General features: G+C 34.8%; 1 protein-coding gene across 1 annotated transcript in view; it reads left to right on the top strand.

Annotated features, from left to right (window-relative positions):
- CDC73 (cell division cycle 73) overlaps window positions 1-25,602 on the top strand; it is a 107,702-nt gene that overhangs the window by 16,679 nt on the left and 65,421 nt on the right. Inside the window, exons 3-10 of the mRNA XM_026703223.2 lie at window positions 162-231; window positions 1,608-1,670; window positions 1,759-1,811; window positions 2,407-2,495; window positions 3,449-3,665; window positions 11,530-11,628; window positions 12,280-12,358; window positions 25,492-25,556. Of these exons, the coding sequence (XP_026559008.1) occupies window positions 162-231; window positions 1,608-1,670; window positions 1,759-1,811; window positions 2,407-2,495; window positions 3,449-3,665; window positions 11,530-11,628; window positions 12,280-12,358; window positions 25,492-25,556 (735 nt within the window). The remainder of the gene's footprint in view (window positions 1-161; window positions 232-1,607; window positions 1,671-1,758; window positions 1,812-2,406; window positions 2,496-3,448; window positions 3,666-11,529; window positions 11,629-12,279; window positions 12,359-25,491; window positions 25,557-25,602) is intronic.

Here is a 25,602-nt window from a genome sequence, read left to right as displayed (position 1 = left end):
TACTAATATGTCTTTAAAGATTTTAGCATTGTATTTTTGCTTTGCTATATTAGTAGGTTTGAAAGTCTAGCTAAGATTTAAGTATATTGAGTGGGTTCATAACAATGTCAATTTTGGGACTTTTACATTACTGAATTAAGCCAATTATTTATTCCTTTCAGACTGAAAACATTCCTGTAGTAAGAAGACCTGACAGAAAAGATCTCCTTGCATATCTTAATGGGGAAACATGTGAGTCAAAAACGTAACTGCTTATTATTTTGGTATTATTCCTAAAAATACAACCATGTACTTATGAGTAATGAAATAGTTTCTCTTATATTAAAAGGCAGACTAATTTTAGTCCTTCTGTCAGAAATTAAAATACAAAATCAAATGTTTTAGTTGATTAGATAAGACTATTTGAATCTGGTGTAAAATATAAAACAAACTGGTGTTAAAAAAGAAAAACAAGTTCTGAATAGTTCTTTTCTCTTTCACTGAATGTTTCTGTGGGCCTGATTTAAAACCCAAAGAAGAAAGTCCTGGAAAAATTCAGTATGAAAAAGGCAGTAATAAAATGCAAAGGTCCAGAAAAAAAGAAAAGTTTCTTTTCCTCTTATCCATCTCCAGTCAGCATCACATATTAGTGGTGTTTGATGAGAAAAACTATTTACTTTCTTGCTATATATTTTTTTGGTCAGTCAAGTATTAGAATTAGTTTTTACTCAGGAGTTTCCAATGTAGGGCTTCATTATATTGTCACTGTCAGGTTGAAAAGGGCATATTTACTAAGAGATAAATGAATGAGATTGATTTATATCCCATGTTTTGTACAAAAAGTTAAGGTAGCACCTGTAGTGTTTCCTCCTGTTTTCATCATAAGAACAGTCTTCTAGGTAGGTTGAGCTAAGAGAAAATGACTGATTCAAAGGCACCCAGGAAGTTTCTGTGACTGATGGAAGATTAGAACTTTGATCACATTGTTATTAGTCAAATACCTTGACCTTTACACCATATTGGCTCTATCATTTTAGTGGGGGCATTATCAGACAGAACATTAGATTGCTGTTTCTTATTATTTCCTATTTTATTTTAAAAAAATAACAGTAGGAACTATGTGGCACTCAGAAGTGTTCCTTTTGGTAACTAACAATTATATTTAATGTAATGTATTCTATGTAGTGTGTTAGATTCCCCATTGTTTTTAATTATTATTATTTTTAAACTGTGAAGTGGATATGGAGCCTGGTAGGAAGGGTACCAAGATAGTTCTGCTGATATTAGAAAACTGCTTAAAGCCAGTTCTCTGTCATGGAAGTAGTCTCACAGTACCTACAGTCTTGTTCACTATTTGGAAACGACTAATGTAGATATTCCGCAAGATATTGGAAATATCAAACGTGAATATCAAGCATGAACATTGTGCTATGATTAACTTGAAGCCTAGTGGATAGTAAGGGATGTTTCCATAGGCACATAGTCAACCTTGCTTATCATGTAGGGAATTCATGTTCTAATTTTAATATAGTCTGGTTACTGCTTCGTTTTTTTTCTATTCACCTGTCTGCTTCAATTTTGAACATTCTAAAAACATTCATATTTTTCTGTACTTATAAATTTTTTAGCAACATCGTCAAGTATAGATAGAAGTGCACCATTGGAAATAGGTCTTCAGCGATCTACTCAAGGTACAGTTTAACTTAATAAAATATTTTATTAGTGGAATTTTTTTTAAAGTTGCTCCTTAATGCTTATTATTTTCTCTCTTTCTTGCAGTTAAAAGAGCAGCTGATGAAATATTAGCAGAAGCTAAGAAACCAAGAATAGAGGTAAATTGGTTTCATGCAAGGTTTTAATGGAATAAGATGAAGCTTGATCAATGGTTTTAAAACTATTCAGATTTTTTCTTCCATTATTTTCTTCCATAGGGAATGTATGTAAATATGAAGGCAAGTCATCCCTTTTGAATTACAACTTAAGAACTGTAAATAGCAATGCTTGAAATTCAGTGCTTGATTAAAGGACTAGAATTAGCTTCATTGAATTTTTCTGTAGTTTTCTTCAGTTTGACACTCGGTGTGGGTAGGCTAGCTCTTTTGATCAATGAAAAATGATTAGAGCTACCGAACTAGTACTGCCAGTACTGTAATTCTTATTCGGTTCAACTGCACAGTGTGAGATCAATATTTTCTAAGTTTCTTTCTGAACTTTTTCTGGGTAGAATGAACGATTGAAATTTAACTTGATTTTTATTTGTAAATAGTTCCTATAAACATTGATAATACTGGCTATTAAAAAGTAATTAAGAAGACCATCCTGTGATAGTCTTTAATTTAAATGTTCCAGTTTCACATGTTTGTCGACTCTTAGTTATTTATTCTAGTAAGAAATAAAGATCTTATGAGCAATAATTCTCCTTATAAGGATGAAGAGTGTGTCCGGCTTGACAAAGAACGGTTGGCAGCTCGGCTGGAAGGACACAAGGAAGGCATCGTGCAGACTGAGCAGATCAGGCAAGTTTTGCTTTGTTTGTGCTATTGCTAATTTAAGAATTACCTTAACAATAGCATGACTACTAGCTTTTTCTGAAATTTGTGCTTGCAAAAATGGCAAATTGTTAAAATTCAGCATATCTTGGGATTAAAAACATGGTAGTGGTAGAAAATAACTTAAAAATGATAATTTATATCATTTTATAATATGCAATTAGAAATACCACTAACAGATGTCCTGATAAAGTATTTTTCATTTAAAGAAATACTCTGACATTTTTTATATTGGCTGTTCAGTGTGAATCTGGTTGAATAAAGTAGTAGGAATAAACCATATATTTTACAAATTGCAATTTGCCAGTTGTTTAAACAATTATTTCAAATCCTGGTTCAACAGTCCCAAAGTAATTACAGTCCTTAGAAAACTGGATGAAGTATAGATATTGACTATTCAAAAGAAATTTCTAAGCGTAGGAGAATACTATTGAATGTCTGTTTAACTTGTTTTACCTAATATTAGAATATTTTCTCATTATTATAAAAAAATTAGCTAAACTAGGCTTTTTGCATCACTTGAAAACAATCAGAAAATTTCTGGTTTCCACTTCTGTTCTCACTGAGCAACAGTGGGAATGAGGTGCTGAATATTTACATCTTTAGACTTAATGATGGAATTGAGATAACAATCATAAAATACCCTTCTATTTCATTTTCTTAGTTATGTTTTCTTCACAGTACTTATTTACGATACAGTACAATACAATTTCTTCACAATACTCATTTTCTTCACAATACAAATAAAAGTATTTAAAGGATGATCTTGGGAGGAAAGACAGCTTTTTCTTTGGAATTGCCTACTGATAAAATTGAAATTCTATTATAAATCTTGGTGATTAATAGTTTACCAAGAAGTATTTGTTTAGTAGCATGATTGAACTGCCAATGCCAATTTCTAACTATTCTTTCCCCCCTAGATCCTTATCTGAAGCCATGTCGGTGGAAAAAATCGCAGCTATCAAAGCCAAAATTATGGCCAAGAAAAGGGCCACAATTAAGACAGATTTAGATGATGACATAACTGCTCTTAAACAGAGAAGTTTTGTTGATGCCGAAGTTGATGTTACTAGAGATATTGTTAGCAGGGAAAGAGTATGGAGGACAAGAACTACCATTTTACAAAGCACAGGCAAGGTAATATTGGATTATTATATTTTTATCTGATATCAAGTATATGCTCTTTCCTCACTGTTTAGGAAGAACACAATGCACATTAATGTATGAGAGAAAATTTATGCAAAATAACAAGTACAATAAATAAAACTAAGAAATATTAAAGCTCCATCTTGAGAATTACTCTAAGCTTTGGATTACAAAACTGTATGAAAATAAACTTTTTAGTTTTTTAAAAATAATCAGAATCTGATTTGTTCTATGATTAAATTGCATGTATAATATATACTATCCTGGATTTGGAATTTGTATTTTTCACATTTTTAATGGATGATAGAAAAATAAACAATAGTCCATGCGATTTATCTTTGGATCATCCTAGATTAAATTTGCATCCTGTTTAAAGACATGTATTATTGCCTTGTGAATGAAAATTAATAATGGCTTATAATCAGTTTATTTTTATAATGCTATCTTTTACAATGTTATTAATTTGGAAATGTGCTAGTCACTTTTCTTTAGAACTTGAAGGTTTTTTTTTACTAAAGAAACTTCATTAAGGCAATCCACAGTAATTATATTATTGATACTCTGAATTCATTTGTGGAGGGAAGTGTGGTCCTTGTTAGATTTTATTATTTAGTCCCTAAGAGTTTAAAATTCTGATTTTCAAAAATAAATTTGTCAAACTCCCATTTCCCATTGAGACTTTACTATATCTCACATCTAACTGCAATATTGTCTATCTATTACCTACTACCTACCCTGAAATCCTATTTGAATTCTTTAAATACTAAGCAATGTAATCATTGGCTAGCATTTTTTAACAATAGGCATTGAACAAAGTTTATGATTACAGTCGTCAACTTGCAATATTGCAGTCTTTATATATCTTTTTGAGAAATATATAGGTAGTCTCAATGACCATAATGAAGACCACAATTTCAGCCATATCGGGTCACCATGTGACTGCACCTGATTTTACAAACTTTTTGCAGTGGTTGTATTGTTCAGCAAATGCAGTGGGTCACAAGCAAACATCACTGTAATTGAGCAAATATGGTCATTAAGCAAACCCATTATTCACTGGGGAGCATTTTTTTTGCCAAAATTTGGAAGAAAGTCCAACAAAAACATCATAAATGGTAGTTGCATGACTGCAGGAACCTGCAAACAGCTGTAAATGCGGAGTGCCCAAGATATGGTCAGTGACCAGGAGTATGTGTATGGCAGTAGCTTTTTTGGGTTCCTATCATACATATGAATGGTTGCTAAGCAACCTGTTGTAAATTGAGGATTATCTGTACATTATAGTTGGGTTATATCCTCAGTGGGATTACGTTTGGCTTCACTTGGGCATATATCCACCTACCAACATATGTATATGTGTGTGTGTGTATGTGTTATTGTTTATTCTTGAAATACAGTAGAACCTCTAGTCATGAACGCTTCTGATCATGACCAAATCTGGTTCCGATCCAAAAATTCACTTTTTTCGGGGGGTGGTGGTGGCCAATTTCCCCTTCTGCACCATTTTTTTGTAAGCGTCAAATTTGCAAAATTAGGTTTGGGTCACGACCAAATCGGGTTGCGATCAAAGTTCGTGACCAGAAGTTCTACTGTAATGCAGCGCAGTATTATCTATGTCAAATTATATCATGACAAGCCACAAGAGGACAAAGGATAACCTCTTTATGCTCACTTAACTGCCGTATTAGGTTTGGAAACTAGTGTTAAGATTTTTCTTGTATTCATTATTCATATTTGTTTCAGAATGACACTAGTTACAGGTTATTTTCCACTTTATTCTAGTTCTAAGTACCTCTCATTTGTTTAAAACAAGGTACATATTCTCTGAATAATGTGCAAGTTCACCTTAATTTTTTGTATTATTGGTAGCAGAGTAGTAATGGAAAGTTATAATCTCTGTTCAATTTACATATTTCTTTAAAGAGACCTTTGATTACTGTGGTTTTATCTAAAATTCTTGCACTCTTGAATGGATTTGTAGACTGGAATGTTTCAAATGATAATTAAAGAATCTGTAATAAGTATAGTACTGCTTAGTTTAGCTTTGTTTCTTGAAAAGTCCTTGTAGTTAATCCATTTTGCTACTTATGCTTGAAATACTTCTTAAAAATCTGTTTATATACTAAAAAAAATATGTTTCTCCCTAGGAAATATAAAAGGACATTTTTTTAAACTTTTATTTTCTATCAGACCACTAGATGGTAGCCTTGTTACATATTTGTTAAGATTTTTAACCAGCGATATATGTGATTATTGTAATTCCAAGGTTTTAAAGTACTAAATCTGTTCCTGTGGCCAATCATTCAGATTGTAAATTTCTGTATATGTTCAAGTTTCGAACATTTTACATTAAAATTTTGTATATCAGGGTGATTTAAAATACTACATAGGAAAAGGGAGTTTAAAATAATTCATTTTTTACCGTGCAATAGAGCTATCAGATTTTAACTGCAAAAAACTAGTCAGTTACTAGATGGCAGCAATGACCTAAAGGTTTTTTGTCTTTGCTGCCCTTTATCACGTGTTCAGATTTTTGTAGCTGTCTTTCAGTCATTTGAACTATAAATAACGAGTTGATTTCTGAAACAGTGAAAGCACACTGATTGAAGCTGATGTTTGTTCACTGGGATTGTGGTTAGAGTTCTCAGTATTTCAGGGCTATGTAGTACTTTTCAGATAGGAGTGCCTGCTATACAGAGAAGAGATACCACAGCCTGCTTCTGCAAAGTCAGTTAGAAGGACTTATATTACCTTGTTGATGAAAAAAATATATATTACACAAATAGATTAATAACACAAAAATCTGCTGTAATCTACTTTTCAAAATGGTTGTGTTTTAATTGCATGGATTTAATTCTCAAAATTCATTTGAATAAATATGCATACGATCAAACTACAAAACTTAGTATTTGCAAAATCGGAGCTCTTCCACCAGCTGTACTATGCTTTTGTATTTCTGATCACTGCTTAACTATTTTACATAAATTAATACTATTTAAATATGTTTTAAATTGCTCATCTTCATAGAAAGGAATGAGCATCCAAGCATTTTTCTGAATGAAAGATATTTTTTAATTACCACTTTTCATTGCCATTTGTGAAAAGAATTAATTATCTAACAACAGCTAGAAATTCAAGAGATCCATTATTTTCAGTCCATCACTTGAACTCAAGTGGCTTAAAAAAAATAAGCTTATGGCTTTAAGAACATTTACTAGAAAGTTTCCTGATTACTTTCAGCTAGCCTCACTTTTGACCAGATAAACTTCTGTTATTAAAAACAAGTCTTAATTGTATACGGTAAATGAGAAAGATATGAACATTAATTTCTGCGCAGGGTCTTCCTGATTCTTTTAAGTACAGTGCTTATGGAATTAATTCATTTTTTATTTCACATTGAGCACTTTTAAATATAAAATATAGTACATTAAACTTGACAATGCATGTTAAATGCATGGACTTTGTGTGCAAAGTATCACAGTCAAATCCAATATTCATATACTGGTGGTTACAGGAATCCTGGAGAAATTTATTAGAGAGAACTCTTCATCCAAAAAAATTAAATAAACTTTCTTGATAGAATGGATTAATGTTTAATTTCAACAATTCTATAGCTATAAGCTAAATAAGATTAGTAAATTAAAAATTGTATGTTGCTTTGTGGTCTTGAAAAAGTGTTTTAAATCCAGTGCTCAGTTCAGTTGTAGATTTATTTCCTTTGACCAGGGTGGGGAAAGGTGCTTATTTCTGGAGAATTTTTTAAAAAGTTCTTATGTTTAGTATACAATGGTATCTTAAATCTTTATAATGTTATATGATACTTACTCTATCTCTTAACCTCCTTTTTTTCTTCTTTATATATTTTCTTTCTTTTTTGCTTCCACTTTTTATTTTTTCATTCTATTTTCTTTGCTTTTTTGAGTTTATTTTGTATTAGTTTTTACTATTCTAATCAAAATCCTTAATTAAAAATTATACAGTTTTGATATTATGTAGCCTGGGAAATGCATTGTCATCACTGAAGTAAAAGTTCAGTTCAGTTGTTTTTGCCAGTGATAGCTGGAACCACGAGCCTGAAGTTTCTGTTTTTCCTTTGGTGACAATAAAACACACATCTTAGGAAGGCATTTCTAAGTAGGAAGGCATTTCAAAGAGTAGCATTCTATGATAAAGTAAAAAGCCAATGGAAGTGATTCACATTTAAAGCTGGCCTCTCTGTTGTCCTTTAGAAGCTCATGTCATACTGTGATTTCCAGGAGCGGTCCAAGAAATCATTTTTGCAACTAGAAAGCACAGCATGCACTGACAAAAGACTCTTGAAGCATTCAGATTTTGAATACCAAAATGTTAAATATCACAGAAAGGAATTTGCTTATTTTTTTCCTTTATCCCTTCCTCACAGATACTTAGAATATTTTACATGCTGTTTCTGAAACTTTAAAAAGCCCTTTAGATTGTGAGAATGAAGGGTGCTTGGGGAATGAATTCAATGAATTATGTCCCTTCTCTGAACATCCTACAGGTAAACAGATTGTAAGAATTACACTGGGTAGTTTTTCATGATTTCTCCCCTTTCCTAGCAGCCAGTAGTTTCCATCCCACTTTTTGAGAAGGCATTTTGAAAACTTCAGTTCTGTAAAATACTGTTCATCTCCAATCACTAATGTTTAAACCTCAGGAAAACAATTATAGACCCTAGCATTAATTCTCTGGAGCATCATTGTCTTCAGAGTTTCATATTGCTCCCTTCCTGATGATGTTCAGAAAGGCATTGAAAACCTGGCTGTTCTTCAAGTCCTTGGGACAGAATGGTGGATGAGCCATGATAACATTTATGTTTTAAAAAGTTTTGTATGGTTTTCTGGATGCATTTCATCTACTTTTTTTAAATTTCAGTTTGACATTAACTTTAAACAAATAAATGGTTCAGTATATTAACAACATTTAAATTAAAAGTAGGAGCAGCCTTTTGAGCAAGTTTGTTTAGAATAGTTAATGCCTTATGCAATTAATATTGGGACCACTAAATTAATTTGAATGTAATTAAATTTGAAGGGGAAAAACCTGCTTCTGAGAAGTAAGGCTTGTCTTAGGATGGTTCCTTGTTTGATAAATGCAGTTAGCAGTTGTATCTCCATTAGCCCAGAGAGGTTTAACATATGGTATCTTGTTACTTTGGAATCTGTTTAATGAAACACAGCTTTTGTATTACAGTAAGCTGTATAATTATAATTCAGTGCTTACTCATTCCTCTGCCACTGCTATTAATTCCAACTACTGGAAATTACTTCATGGGACAAGATGTTCAATATGTTATTCTTCTTTATTTTTTTGAGAAGTTGAAACAAACTTTTGGCATAGTAAACAACATTACATTTTGGCACCACAAATTAGTTCTATATTTTTCATATTGTTATTTAAAAAGTTCTCATGAATATTTAGCAATCATTTAATCTTAAATATATGTTGATAGCAGACTATAATTAATTTACCTCTGTTTACCTAACTTTGAAGAAGGGGAAAAAATGAAAGTTAAGCATATAAAGCAGTACAAGCAATCCAAATTTTTTAAATAGTCAATATTCCCAAACATGAGATCCCCTGATGTTTATATAAACTTATAGTATGTATCTACTTGTTATGCTTTTAATGTTTTCATAATGATAATGAATAAGATAGAGCCATTTAGTATATTACAAATGTTTTTAATAGAGCTCATCTGCTGAATACATTCATTATTACTTAGAATTAACAGTAATGGAGGACATCTGTTGTGTACATATGCCATTCAAGAAGTGCATATTGAGAGTTGATGCAAATTGGTTAAATATGTGTCTTTTATAAAATGCTAATTTGTCATTTTTAAGCTTCTCCTAAAAGGAATAATGCATTTCACTTATGTAGCTTCTCTTTCAGCATAGTTAAAAGAAATCCCCACCCCCCACTTTAAATATTACATGTTTTTAACTTGCTCTCAAGGCTTAATTTTTTTTCTTGCCTTTTACCTGTTTGTATATATATTGAGGTGGGATCCTTTTTCTTGTTTTGGAAAAAAGGAATAGAATATATGTTTTTAAACTAAGCATTATACTTAGTTTATAAAGTAATTTCATAATATGGAACTGCATAATGATAATCTACTTTATCTTGTCATACTCTTTAAATGATTGACAGTAGATTCTATTCCATTCAAAAGAAAGAAAGTCTATTTTTCCCAAATGGAACAGTCTTAGCCTTGTTGAAAATGTGATATGCAGGGATAGGATCCGACCGGTATAACTACCGGTTCTGTTGCTCTGTGTCGTGCGAGTGCAATTTATGACCTGCTGAGCTGCCCAGACAGCTGAGCAGTGCTGTGTGCGGGTGCGCAGCGGTTGGAAAAGCCCCTTTTCCCTGCTTTTTCAACCACAGCTGTGCCGCGCAAAGCAGGTGTGGTTGAAAAAGCAGGAAATAAAGGACAGGTAAGAGCCCAGGTGGGCAGTTAGGACAAAACAGCAGCAGACACAGAACCAGTTCTGTGTCTGCTGCTCTTCAGAACTACCGGTTCTGTAGAGCCGGACAGAGCTGGTAGAATCCCAACCCTGATGATATGTATGCAGAAGAGGACTTTTCCCCACTGTCATATCTTTTTAAATGTAGGTGGGTTTGGGAATTGTTCTATTTTCATTAAATATAAGAAATGCAGTCTAGTCAATATGGTTCTCAACCTGTGGTCCATGGAACCCTGGGGGCCACAATGTCATCACAAATACTGAGTTAAGTCTTGGTGGTCCATAGCCAAAAAATGTATGTAAAGGGGGTCCCTGATGAAGAAAAAGTTGACAACCATTGGAGGAAGTAATTCAATAGAGAGGAATTTCTTACATTATATTTGCTGAAAATAGAACATCTTTATTCTCAGCTACATTTAAAATTATTTCACCACCATGCATGCATGTGTGTATGCATAAGTATGACACTAGAGAAATTCACAATTGTACGTAAGCCAATGGACCAGTGAGTCAAGGATCATCAATACAGAATATAGGAATGTGTGTGTGTGTGTGTGTGTGTGTGTTTTTCATAGATTTTCACGGGTACAGGTATGCAGGTCTTGGCGTGTTCGGGTCTTTTCCCGTGTAAGATTGAGAGTATCTTCGCCGAAAGCACCAGCCTGAAGATGGCGAGTGGGACCTCGTTGAAACGTCACCAAGATACTCTCAATCTTACATGGGAAAAGACCCGAACACACCAAGACTTGCATACCTGTACCTGTGAAAATCTACAAAAACATACATACATACATGAATATATGTGTGTGTATATGTGTGTGTGTGTGTGCTATAATACAAAACATACACACTTACAGACAGAGTTAATATGTGTGTATTCCTATATTCTGTATTGATGATCCTTGACTCACTGGTTTGTTGGCTTGCATACAGTTATGTACTTCTCCAGTGTCATACTTATATTTTAGCCATAACTATTAACATATAGAATTTAGAATCTAAAGTGTGAAGGTTATGTTCAGGTTAAGAATATATTCAGAGTATTTTAAGTAGCTGACATATGTCTGCTGTGAATATTTTGCTCCACTTGAGCCATGGGATTTGTTAAATTATTCTACCTTCCCCAGGATAATAGTAACACCAGGAATGAAACTTAACACCTTGCATTTCATCCACTAAATACACACATGAATACATTTTTATTTTCTATGTAAGCTGCATGTTTAATAGTGTTTAATGTTATTTATATTCTGATTTCTTAAAGAGTATTCATTTTATAGTTTGCAACACACTTGTGCAACTGATGGTTTCTGAAATGATGTAAAACACTGTATTTTATTTTATTATTTGTTTTCATATTTTAGAACTTTGCCAAGAATATATTTGCAATTCTTCAGTCAGTCAAAGCTAGAGAAGAAGGCCGTGCACCTGAGCAACGACCAGTACCAAATACTGCACCAATGGTAATACAGCAGTAGAAAAAAAATCTTACTTTCTTAAGGAAAAAATAAAAATGGGAATTCTTTCTTTTTTGTTTGCCTTCATTTTTCTTCTGTCAAAGAAAAAAAGCTTATTATGTAGGTGTACTTAATTTTGAACTATATAGAGTATTTAACACTTTGTGTTTTGTCATAGCAATTCACTTTGATATATTTTATTCAAATTAAGTCAATAGAAATAATCACTTAGGAGTAAATACGGTATACATGAGATTTTAAATTAAATGCTTTTCCTAAGGTTAAGGAACTGAAGTGTATTGAGTCATTAGAATGGGCATCTACATTCAATGTTTATCACACCTAAATTCAAATATGTTTAATTAGAAATTATTTTGCTGAAGCGTGTCTGTGTGTGTGTGTGTGTGTATATAAGAGAGAGACTCTTCACTTAGTGCCCACTTAATTCAGCAACCAAAATTATGAAGACATTAAACGGGAGACTTCTGATGAGTTTTTGTATAATATTTACATAGTAAGTTAGATGGAAAGTTAACTTTCTTTGAAGGTATCTATATATTAAATGATTTATCTGTTATCTATACTATTGAGGCATAAATATAAAATGTTTGCAAACAAATGTAACTGATACAAAATCCCCTTTTCCTTTATTTTCAGGATCCAACTTTAAGAAACAAGCAACCTATTCCAGCTGCCTATAACAGATACGATCAGGAAAGATTTAAAGGAAAGGAAGGTAAGAGCGTATACCACAATGAAAGAAACACACACATTTTGAAATTCTTGCAATTGCCAGTTTTGACTCTTGCAAATAATATTGAAGGAATTAAAAAACTAAATGCCATCTTAATCATTTTGTTTCTTTTTTCAGTATACTTAGTTTAGTTTAGTTTATTGTCATTGCACCTCGTACAACCAAATTAAATTCCATCTTCAGTGTACATTGTAACTCTAAAATAAAACACAAACGCACATCCTTCACATTCTGTACAATTCAATTGAAACCCAATATTGCATTAATATTGCACTATATAGTAGAATTCAATATAGTTACTTCCCTGGGATAGAAGCTGTTTTTCAGCCTATTGGTCCTTGTTTTTATTATCCTGCACCCAGAGGTGGGCTGCTGAGTGTTCACACAGGTTCGGGAGACCCTCTAGCTGAGATTCTGCAGTTTGGAGAACTCCCAAATCCCATTCCTGGCTGCCCCCTCTTACCCCGCCCCTCTCAGGAGTCCCCACGCAGCCCATTTTGGATGCAAGAAAATGCAAGGCATGCTTGGAGGCTTAGGGAGGGTGAAAAACAGGCCTCCTGGAAGTTTGAGAAGGCCGGAAACGGGCCCATTTCCAGCTTCCAGAGAGCCTCCGGAGCCCAGGAAGCCATTTTCACCCTCCCAGAAGCTCAAGGAAAGCCTCTGGAGCCCAGGGATGACAAAAGTACCTCCCCTGCCATGGTGCAGGCCACACCCACCATGGCCATGCCTACCCAGCAACTAGGTAGAGAACCTGTTGCTAAAAGTTTTGAAGCCCACCCCTGCCTGTACCATCTGCCAGATGGTAATAGTTCAGAAAAGGGTATCCAGGATGAGGTGGATTTTTAAGAATGTTTTGAACTTTCTTAAGGTAGCGGGAGCTATAAAGTTATTTCAAAGAGGGGAGAGGGCAACCATTGATCCTCTGGGCAATGACATTAACCCTCTGGAATGTTTTCCTATTTACTCCTATGCAATTGGCAAACCATACACAGGTGCAATAAATAAGTTAAAATACTCTCTATGGTGCAGCAGTATAAAGTCACCAGCAATTTTTCATTCAGTTGTTGTTTCCTGAGAAGTCTCAGCTAGTATAATCTCCGCTGGGATCTTTTGACCAGTGGTGCAGTGTGCTTATTGGTTGCTGTAATGAATTAGAGCTTGGTGTTCTCCCAGATTTGTGCTTTATACAATGTTGATTTAGATACAGTCCAAAATCACCTTTCTATTTCACCTCTGCTAAAACAGTGAGCAATCGGGGCTTTGTTTGGAAGTATGAAGCAGAAAATCTGGAATAATCTTTTATGTTTTACTTTTCTATTAGCGATATATCCAGGATATTTTAAATTATTATTCAACAAAACCCTGCCTTTATATCACATGCATATAACACTCTGATTTTCAGAAAGTATAACCATTAAATTGTTCAAGTTCATCCATTGTTATTTTCCTAGTGTATTTCTGTATATATGAGATGCGACCAATTAACTGTTCTATATTGCAAACATTTCTTGAGAGGCTTATGGGTGTTTGATAAAAGCTAAGAACTGAAAAGATGATGATTCTGGAACAATGTCCATAATATATATTTTATTTTATTTTTCACACAACACTGGGAAATGAGAAGAAATTGTTTCAAAATTAAGCACCATGTATTTAATAAAAATACCTTCTGATTTTCTGCTTAAAACAGCACTTATTAAGTCAAAACTATGTACCTTTTCTTTTATGCTGTTCTAACAGATTCAGATCTATGTATTTATGTGCATACATATGCAAACAATTATATAGAAACTAATCATTTCTGCAAAGGAATGTATTTTTATACTTATTAATCTGGGCCTACCCACACAAATGTCTTGTTTACCTTATTATCTATAAAACTAGCAAGGATTTGGAGTGTACATCATAATCTGGCATGAATAACTTGTTCTTTCTGTTTGGAATATCTGTCAATTCTTTTGTCTCTCTCTCTGTGAAGAGTAAAACTGTGATTTGTACATTATTTGTACAAGAGGGTAGTTGGAATGAAAAGTTCATAACCTCATGGTCCTTTAAAAATACTGATTGCTTATTTTATTTTGGCGATCAATTTCCTTTTTCATTTCATTTGTCATCTGATGAGTAATGGTGATATAATTTTATGTTATAACTTTTATTAATATGGCCCCCATACTTAAAAAATCTGTACTTGGGCAAGTCCACGCAGGGTAGTTATGTTACTTCAGTGCAGCCAGATTGGGTCTGTTCCACCCAATCTTTCATCTCAGTTGCCTATTAAAGACATTAATCTTGGTGAAATGTGTTCGAGTCGTTGTATTGTGTTGCATTGTTTTATATTATTTTACTGTATTGTCAGCTGCCTAGAATTTTCTACTTGAAGCAGGCTACGCAAGCTGCAAATAAAGTAAACAATATTTTAATCAATGTACTGAATGTACCCACAAATATACCTGTATTTATGCCTTGAAATTAGATTTTCAGAATACATTTGTAAGTTATTGATGTGTGTCATGGACAATTTATTTAATCAGCACAGTCTTACAGTACTGATCCAGGATTTTGCGTTCTTTGGAGGTTTCATATGCAACATTTTTTTCAATTGTGGGATTTTATGATCTTTTCTAGTTGATATTTTTAGTTGTGATTTTGTTCCATAATTGATTTTTTTAAAATTATAAATTTTGCAACAATTTGTAATTTTTAAAGTCCCTTCCTACTCAATTCTATTTACTAATTCAGACAAGCACTAAAATATTTTAAAAGATCAATTATTTTAGAATCTACTTCACTTAAAATAAATCCAGGAAGATTGTTGCTATTCCACCCATTTGTCTAATGACAAATGCTATTCCTAGCTGATGTAGAAAAATCTTAACTTGATGCATAGAACCCAAAGCAATTACTCCACTACTAATATGCTATTAATATTATATTTGGATTGTAGTCAGAAAAAAAATCACAGCTCATCTTCTATGACACCACCTTGAATTCCTTGATTCTCAAAACATAATCCATAAATCTATTAATTTTGGTTTACATTTTATATACATAACTGTCTCCAAGGCATTATTGATGGATCACCACCACAACATGTTAATAAGTGATTGTTTAAAAAACTGAGTTAATGTACATTGTAAGCCCAGCCTTTTTCTTCCATAACCTCCCTCCATCCTCTTAAGAGGTCATCCAATTAATACCTTTAGTTAAACTGTTACCAGTATATGCTACTTTCAGTATATTTTTTGCCTTTGTCCTTAGGGTTATTGTGACTTTAGGACCATGTAATTAATATGAAGCTGAAAAATGATAAGCGTTCTGATAAGGCAGTGATGTTTAATTTCTTTAATTTAGAAGAAAATAATAGATATTAGTTTTGGTCAACAGATTTTTCTCTCCACTAGCTTTATTGTCATAGCTTCACATTTTGTTAATAAACACTCATAGTTTAACAGGCAGAAATTGTTAAATATAGAATCATTTTTTTTAAAAAAAACCACATTTTTAAAATTGGGGGGTTGAAGTAGTTACTACCTGATCAAAATAATTTTATTCTGTGTCATACCAAATGTATGGAAAATGGGATTAATTGTAAAAAGAGTACAGAATGACAACTATCCTCTCTTGTTTTATTGCCCTTGTTGTCCATGCTGCTGATGCTGCTTTAGTACTTCTGTATCTTTTCAATACTATATTATCTGTAATGTTTATTTTATCCTCTCATTTCATACAAATTAATTCTGATAGTTTTATTAACGGTTTTAAATTTTGTTTTTATCTTCAAAGCCAATTCAAGTACTCATCTATGGTTTTATTTAATTGTTCATTTATGAAAAGTCATGTGTTGAAGCTCAAATACAAAATATAATGAATGTAAAAATAGATAAAAGAAAAAAAAAGGATAAGGAAATAAAAAGCTCCATATTGCTTTCAGACAGCGATTGAATATCAATCTGATGTCACATGGACATATATTTGCATGTGCTAAATGGAATAAAACAGTATATTTAAGATTCATTAAAAATATTTTTCTGTTAGATCCTTGTCAGCAAGCTAAGACTTTTCTCTCTCTCAATGTTTGAAGATGGAGTTTTACCCTCATTAGAAGAGAGTCCTTGTGTGCAGATTTTTTTCTATATATTTCTCTATACACATGAAAGCAGCTTTATCTTCATAGAAGTAAGTAAAGGAATAATTGGCATGAGAGTAGCATGAAGCTTGCTTTCTAACTATGGTGGCCTCAGCTATTAAAAGATCAGTAGTGTTGAGTTTCCACGGCCTCATTCTGATTTGTTTCATTTTTTTTGATGGAATAATAAAAATTGGCCTGTATACATTCAATATATAATTTATAACAATTGTATATATAGGGATTCTATATCATATTTTCTTTTAGAAGGATTCTGTCAAGCAGATAATCCGCATTTTTATGACTGAACATTTTGTGAAAAATTGAAGGGTTGTGTATGAAATATGTATTCTATAGGTCTCTAATTTTTAGAAGTAATATCGATGCTGACTTTGATGGGGGGAAAAATCCAAATAGGAAATTACCTATTAGGTCAAACTTACATAATTGCAAGTATTCATTTCTTAGAACCATTCAACATTTGTTTTGATAAACCATAATAAAAACCCTCAAAATCTTACAAGTACTATACAATATTAGTGTTGTTTTTATTAACTAGTTAAAAAAAATTAAAATAACCATTTTGCTTTGCTTTTAAAAGTAACGTGATCATTTTGCTCCAGAAACTGGCTTCTGCAGCAAAGGCTCATTCACTTGAAATTTTGCCAAATAAAGCATCCCCGTGAAGATCTTCACAGCCCTATTACACAGCCTCATTATACAACCCTATGGAACACATTAATTGTGAGACAGAACTTTTTTTTTAAAAAAAAAAACCCAGTTCTGACACCAGAGTAATACTTCAGAGACTTTAAGACTATTTTCTTAAATCCAGAGACAGATAAAATGTTCACTCATGTAATACTCAAACCATGTAATGGTTATTTTATTAGATTAGTACTTTGAAGAACAAGTTTCTAAATCCAGCTGGATATTTTGCAGAGATGAGTCTGCATGTCTTCTGGAATGGCTGATGAATAATTTGGTTCAAGTCATTGTGAAACTTGGCATCCTCTGTCCATTGTCTGATATCTTCTTTAACCTTAAGTCTAGAAAAAGGTACAAGCTGAGATAACATAGAATTCAGGTACCATTTCTGTAATATTCAACTACCATTGATGTATAGCTGCCTTTTGCAGTTAACAAGAATACTATAGGAACTAAAGTAAACTTTAGCCAAGAAAAAAAAATTATACCAAACTATAGGCTCAATTCTGGACAGTCTGGCTTTTTACTTTTGATTACATTACAGACAAAGGGTCTGTAATGTGAGGGTCAAAAGAGAGCTCTTGCAAATGTGTTCTGTATTTTTATTTTTCGTGTCCACTATTTGAATAAGGACCCAATTATGCTTTCTTTAATACGAACAGCTGATTGGAGTATAAATAGTTTAATTATAGATGGGATAAAGAAGTATATTTTGGAGCCAGACTTTTCCTTTACATAATATTTTACATACCCTATTTAAATTTCTTGACTCAGATTGCCCAAATTGCTCTTTTACTTGAATGGAGAAAGTTTGGTATCACCAATCCAAACCGCATACAAAAATGACCTTCTTCTCTAATTGTGGAATGGTTGAATTGCATTGTCCTATAGTTCTTCAGCATTCTTCCAAGATAATAGAGTCAGTTTTAAAAGGCCAGTGGGAATGTATAGAGACAGAATACTATTCATACTGCTTTTTACCCAGCATTTGCTATATAATCTCAACTACTTATTTATTTATCAAAATTGTATCTCTAAAAATGATTCTAGGCTTGAAAGCAAGATGAAATAATTATTTAAGATTGTAATATCTACCTCTGTTCCTCAGCCTCCAGACTAGATATTTGTTCTACTTGGTTTTGTTTTGATATGTTTTGCAAAAATATTTTATACAGACATTTATATATAGGTAGTCCCCACTGAATACCTATTCAAAGATAAAGTGGCACTAAAAATGAATTTGTGGCAGCCCTCAAACTTACAGCCAGGACAGTCACATGATTAAAAAGCCAGGCCTATACACATTTATGACACCTTCACTCCTCCACCTGATTTTTGTTGTCTTTATTTGCCTTCCCTTCGCTAAGATCACCATTCTGGCCATGTATGGAGTGGCAGCATTCTTAGACTTTACTATATCTCAATAATGGGACTTTTTGTTATGCTGGGACTCTGGGGCTGCTTGTACCATCACACCTTGCTCCAACCAATGTGCACTATGTCTCACTGGCCACTTTAAGGGCTTTAATGTCATCTGGAATGATTGGAGGGAACCAGTGTGTTATCAGGATGATTAATAAAGATTTGATTTCAAAGAAGGATTTATTTATTTCCAGTACTTACTTCATTGATACCTAGAGATCCATATATAGTCATGTACAGATCTTACAGTTTTGCTCATTTGTATTTACGAGATAGAATGTGTCAGATCAAGGTTTGTTGCAACATAATTTTTATCACAATCCATGACTTCCTGATAAATTACTGCCCTGGTTTAATTATGCTGATGATAAAACAGAGAATAGAAGGAATCAAAGTAGGAAATCAAATTAAATCTAAATTATTAAACGATTTCAAAGTAAGTTTTCCTTATGGCTTTAGGACAACAACTAGAATAGAATAGAATTCTTTATTGACCAAGTGTGATTGGACATACAAAGACAAGGAATTTGTCTTTGGTGTATATGTTCTCAGTATACTTAAAGGAAAAAGATTCATCAAGAATCATAAGCTACAACACATAGTGATAATCATAGCGATCAAATCATACTAGGATAGGGGTCGCCAACCTTTTGGACCTCAGGGACCACCAAACTCATAATTTTAAATCCCGCGGACCAGAGACCCTGGGAAAAATGCTCCCAGAAAGTCTGCAGGAAAATTCCCCACTCCGTTTTCCTACCAATCAATCATTCTTTATTTGGGATCGCAGGATACCATCTCCAGCTTCGTTCTCAGGGGGAGAGAGAGACTTTTGGCTTCATACAAGCAAAGCACCAGAAGCAGCAGAAGTCTTTGTTTCTCTCTCCCAAACTCCGCCAGAAATGAGTCTTTGTGAGACTTGTCATGCCTGCGCAGCCTCTTGGAGCAGGATGTCTTGCAGGATCCCAGAGACTCATTTCTGATGGAGTTTGGGGAAAGAGAAAGAAAGATCTTTGCTGCTTTCCTTGCGTGCAACCAAAAGTAGAAGAAGAAAGAAGTGGAAAGAAGCAGCCCGGTGGCCAGGCCAGGCCAGGCACGTTGGGCGAGTGGGGCAAGTTCTTCCCCTCGCCTCACTACCTCATGTTCGCAGTGCAAGCAACGCAAGCCTTGTGTTTCCATGCAGCCTGGATTAATTGCTTTGGGGGTGACATTTCCCTGCGGACCACCAAAATTTTCTCATGGATCACCAGTGGTCCCAGGCCCACTGGTTGGCGACCACTGTACTAGGAAACAAATAAAACTAAAAATTGTAAAGATACAAACAACACGGTTATAGTCATAAGTGGGAAGAGATAGGTACTAGGAAGGATGAGAGGAATAATAGCAATACAGTCTTAGTAAATAAGTTGACAGTGTTGTGGGAATTAGTTGTTTAGCAGAGTATGGCCTTCAGGAAAAAACTGTCCTTGTGTATAATTGTTCTGGTGTGCAGTGCCCTATAGCATCGTTTTGAGGGAAGAAGTTGAAATAATTTATGTCCAGGATGTGAGGGGTCTGTAGATATTTTCACAGCCCTCTTTTTGACTTGTGGAGTATACAGGTCTTCAATGGAGGGCAGGTTTGTAGAAATGTTTTTTTCTGCAGTTCTAATTATCCGTTGAAGTCTGTGTCTGTCTTGTTTTGTTGCAGAGCCAAACCAGACCATTATAGAGGTACAGATGACAGAATCAATAATTCCTCTATAGAATTGAATCAGCAGCTCTTTGGACAGTTTGAGCTTTGACACAGAAAGAACATTCTTTGTTATGCCTTTTTTATGACGTTTTTGATGTTAGATGTCCATTTTAAGTCTTGAGATATGATAAAACTTAGAAACTTGAAGGTCTCTACTGTTGATACTGTGTTGTCTGGTATGTAAGAGGTGGTTGTATAGGATGGTTTCTCCTAAAATCAACCGCCATTTTTATGGTTTTGAGTGTATTTAGCTCAAGATTGTTCTGGTTGCACCACAAGGCTAATTGTTCAACCTACCGTCTGTATGCAGATTCATCGTTGTCTCGAGTGAGACCAAGCACTGTTACATCATCTGCAAACTTCAGTACTAAATGGTTAATTCAGCCAAAGAGAACATAGACTTTAAACTCCTATTAATTCTCATGGCTAGTTCTAACATATTTCACCGGTTTTATAACTATTATAATTTACTTGTACACCTTGGTAAGAATGGTAGGAAAAAATTCTTAAGGAAGGTTCAGTCTGTAGACTTACTTAGAGAAAATATTATTTCTTGCATATTGTTGAAATAAATCTGCATACATATTGCAGGCTCTTCTATCCTGAATCCTATCCTGTAAAACTCAGTTTTACAATGTGTACTTTTGAATTCTTGAATAAAATTATCCAATGCTTTCTGTGATATCAACACAAAGAATTGTTATTTAATGGAGGCCAATACTATGGTTGATAGCCAGGTTTAGTTTAATTGCTCTTTTAAAAGTCCTGCCTATTCACAGCTTTAGTACAAAGCATGTCTCATTACTGATACCAACTGTGCTAACCTGTCTTAAAGCCTATTTGTAGAAATAAATCCTGCTGAAATAGAATTTTGTGTATAATTATAATCACAATTTTGAGTCATTCATAATTTATTTGTAATTTCATGCAAATGTACCACCCTTCCTTCAAGAAAGATATCCTCTATATCAGGGGTAGTCAACCATTTTATACCTACCGCCCACTTCTGTATCTCTGTTAGTAGTAAAATTTTCTAACTGCCCACCGGTTCCACAGTAATGGTGATTTATAAAGTAGGGGACCAAATCCCTACCACCCACCATGAAAGCTGGAACGCCCACTAGTGGGCGGTAGGGACCAGGTTGATTACCACTGCTCTATATGTTCGCTCATAGAAGCCCAAGTGCGCCAGAAACTGACCAATATTGTTAGCTAAGAATGTTGCATATCATACAAGTAGGACCAAAACAATAACTTCTACTTAGAGAGTAAGGAGGGTGGAATTATTGTTTTAGTTGAAGTAATGAGAGAAAAGTATAGAATGATTGTCTAAGAGAATGAGACAAAAGTATAGGAAAATGTAGCCATTCAGAGATACAGGTAGTTGTTGACTTACAACAGCAATTGGGACTAAATTTCCATCGCTAAACAATGCAGTTGTAAAATGTTACCACATTGTTTAGTAATGGCAGTCCCTGTAGTTTGGGTTGTTATCATTAACTGAATCCCGTAATCATTAGGTGAGATGACTTCCTGCTATGTTCAAAGAACCAAGTCAGTAGCGAAGCTGGCAAGTCCCACGTAGAGGACAATTGCAAGTCCCGGGTATAGGAGAGTTGCAACTCTTAGGGGAGAATGGAAGGGGATACATGAGGATGCAGGGGAAGTGTTCCAAGACTCAAGAAGGATGTGCAGAGGTGTAAAGGAATGCATGAAGTGTGAAGGAAGCACAGTGAGGATATGCAAGAGTGCAGGGAAATACAGACCTAGGGGAAGTGGCAGCTGGCTAAAACTGCTAAAGGCCCTGGACCTCTACTTCAGTCCCAGTGCTGTCATCACTACTGAAATGTGCCACTGTGCAAGCCAGCAAAAGAGATGGGAAGAAGATAGGTTGGGGGAGGGGGATTGAAATGCCCCTGCAGTCATATATGTTCAGAGTAAATGGACAAGTTTAGAAAATGGTACAACATTGAGAGGAATTAAGATATGGTACAGGTAGACCTTAACTTACAACCACAATTGGATAATTGAACAAAGTGGTCATTAACCAAGATGCCCATCTCACTGCTTCAGTAAATGATCACAGTCCTGGCATTCCCAGATGCAGACCTTAAGTGATCACCTGGATTGTTAACCAGATGAGTGAAAGAGCTACCTGCTGAATTCAGCTCCCCTACATGCACAGAAGGAATCTGCTGGGACAGGTTGCAGGAAAGGAGCTCTGATAGTTGGGAACTGGGAATGTTTCCTCACTTGCTGAATGAGTTTAGCTCTCATCTATCCATAAAAAGGAACTTCTCCAGTGGACAGAAAGTATGGAGGTTGGATCTTTGGGATCTGAACTCTGTTTCTCCACTGGATCAGAGGAGCTTGATTCCTTTCTATTTACAGAAGAGGACTGCTCTTTTATTGCAAAGCACTTGCAACCAGTTCTGAGTACAATCAAGTTGCCAAGCACCTAGATCATAAGCATGTGAATATGAGAGGGTCAGTAAAGTTTTATAACAATCAGAAGTGCTTTATGAGTAGTAAAGCACCTTTTCCAAGGCTGTTGTAACTTTAAACATTGTTAACTGACGGTAAGTTGAGGAATACCTGTAATGTTTTATGTAAGTGTTAAAAATATTTACAGATAAATATATAATGCTACTCTGAAGATCTGTTTTTACACAGATCTATTCCATATTTTACACTAGTTGGGAACATGAATTTATCTCTTGTTTTATATGCAAATGTTGCCATATTGTCAACTGAGAATCTGAATGATTCACAACACTAAGTTATGATGACTTGAGGAATATGCATCTGAAGAATAACGTATTAAAGAGCAAGATAGTTAAGAAAAATTGAGTAAACAATTCAATGTTACATATAAATGCTAAAAACTAGAGCAAATAAATGCATTTATGTATCTTGGTAGAAGATACCACTTACGATAGGGAAATGAACAGGAAATGTTAACATATTCTAATACAGGCAGAATTTAACAGCATAAATATATAAAATAAGTAAATATGAAAATTTGCCCATAAGGTAATGGAGAAGAATTGTGGAAATATGTGGTTATTATGTCTAGCACAAAAATATAAAGTAATATTTATTTATTTAGGTAAATAGATAATCAGAAAATGTACACTGCTCAAAAAAATAAAGGGAACACTTAAACAACACAATGTAACTCCAAGTCAATCACACTTCTGTGAAATCAAACTGTCCACTTAGGTAGCAACACTGATTGACAATCAATTTCACATGCTGTTGTGCAAATTGAATAGATAACAGGTGGAAAGCATAGGCAGTTAGCAAGACATCCCCAATAAAGGAGTGGTTCTGTAGGTGGCAACCACAGACCACTTTTCAGTTCCTATGCTTTCTGGCTGATAGTTTGGTCACTTTTGAATGCTGGTGGTGCTTTCACTCTAGTGGTAGCATGAGATGGAGTCTACAACCCACACAAGTGGCTCAGGTAGTGCAGCTCATCCAGTATGGCACATCAATGCGAGCTGTGGCAAGAAGGTTTGCTATGTCTGTCAGCGTAGTGTCCAGAGCATGGAGGCGCTACCAGAAGACAGGCCTGTACATCAGGATATGTGGAGGAGGGCAACAACTCAGCATCAGGATTGCTACCTCCACCTTTGTTCAAGGAAGAACAGGAGGAGCACTGCCAGAGCCCTGCAAAATGACCTCCAGCAGGCCACAAATGTGCATGTGGCTGCTCAAACAGTCAGAAACAGACTCCATGAGTGTGGTATGAGGGCTCGACGTCCACAGGTGGGGGTTGTGCTTACAGCCCAACACCGTGCAGGATGTTTGGCATTTGCCAGAGAACACCAAGATTGGCAGATTTGCTACTGGCGCCCTGTGCTCTTCACAGATGAAAGCAGGTTTACACTGAGCACATGTGACAGATGTGACAGGGTCTGGAGATGCCATAGAGAATGTTCTGCTGCCTGCAACATCCTCCAGCATGACCAGTTTGGCAGTGGGTCAGTAATGGTGTGGGGTGGCATTTCTTTAGGGGGCCGCACAGCCCTCCATGTGTTCACCAGAGGTAGCCTGACTGCCATTAGGTACCGGGATGAGATCCTCAGACCCCTTGTGAGACCATATGCTGGTGCGGTTGGCCCTGGGTTCCTCCTAATGCAAGACAATGCTAGATCTCATGTGGCTGGAGTTTGTCAGCAGTTCTTGCAAGACAAACTCCAGCCACAAGGCATTGATGCTGTGGACTGGCCCGCCTGTTCCCCAGACCTGAATCTAATTGAGCACATCTGGGACATCATGTCTCGCTTCATCCACCAACGCCACATTGCACCACAGACTGTCCAGGAGTTGGGGGATGCTTTAGTCCAGGCGTGGGAGGAGATTCCTCAGGAGACCATCCGCCACCTCATCAGGAGCATGCCCAGGCGTTGTAGGGAGGTCATACAGGCACGTGGAGGCCACACACACTACTAAGCCTCGTTTTGACTTGTTTTAAGGACCTTACATCAAAGTTGGATCAGCCTGTAGTGTTTTTTTCCACTTTAATTTTGAGTGTAACTTCAAATCCAGACCTCCATGAGTTGCTAAATTTTATTTCCATTGATAATTTTTGTGTGATTTTGTTGTCAGCACATTCAACTATGTAATGAACAAAGTATTTAATAAGAATATTTCATTCATTCAGATCTAGGATGTCTTATTTTTGTGTTCCCTTTATTTTTTTTGAGCAGTGTATATGAAAGGTATTGAATCAAATGTGTATATGAAGCCTGACAGTCACTTACCAATTTCTAAGAATGCTTTAAAAGATTAGAAATTGCTCAGCAGCATAATAGCTATTTATTTCAGTTAATGAATAAAAAAAATCTAGAATTATTACTGGAGATGGAAGAGAATAGAAAAGCAAAGAAATGGATTACTAATATCCATTGTTCCAAACCATCTGAACATTTAGTTTGTTGGAGATATATTTAACTATCATAAGAATATTGATTCTCTCTGTGGCCTTTTCTCCTTTCAAACAAAACCAAAATTCACATTGGATCAGTTTCTTTTGTTGTGATTTGTTTTAGTTGCTGTAGGATTTACATATGACAATACTCATTAAAACTTTGGGGTATTTTTGTTTTTAATTTCATAGAGACGGAAGGTTTCAAGATTGATACTATGGGCACCTACCATGGAATGACTTTGAAGTCTGTAACGGTAAGTTAACCATATTGGCTGAGTTTATTTGTTGCAATGCTATGTG

The sequence above is a fragment of the Pseudonaja textilis genome, chromosome 3, assembly GCF_049901715.1.
Source record: "Pseudonaja textilis isolate UNSWEBS1 chromosome 3, rPseTex1.2, whole genome shotgun sequence".
In the NCBI taxonomy this organism is placed as follows: Eukaryota; Metazoa; Chordata; class Lepidosauria; order Squamata; family Elapidae; genus Pseudonaja; species Pseudonaja textilis.
This window is presented reverse-complemented; position numbering and strand designations above follow the sequence as displayed.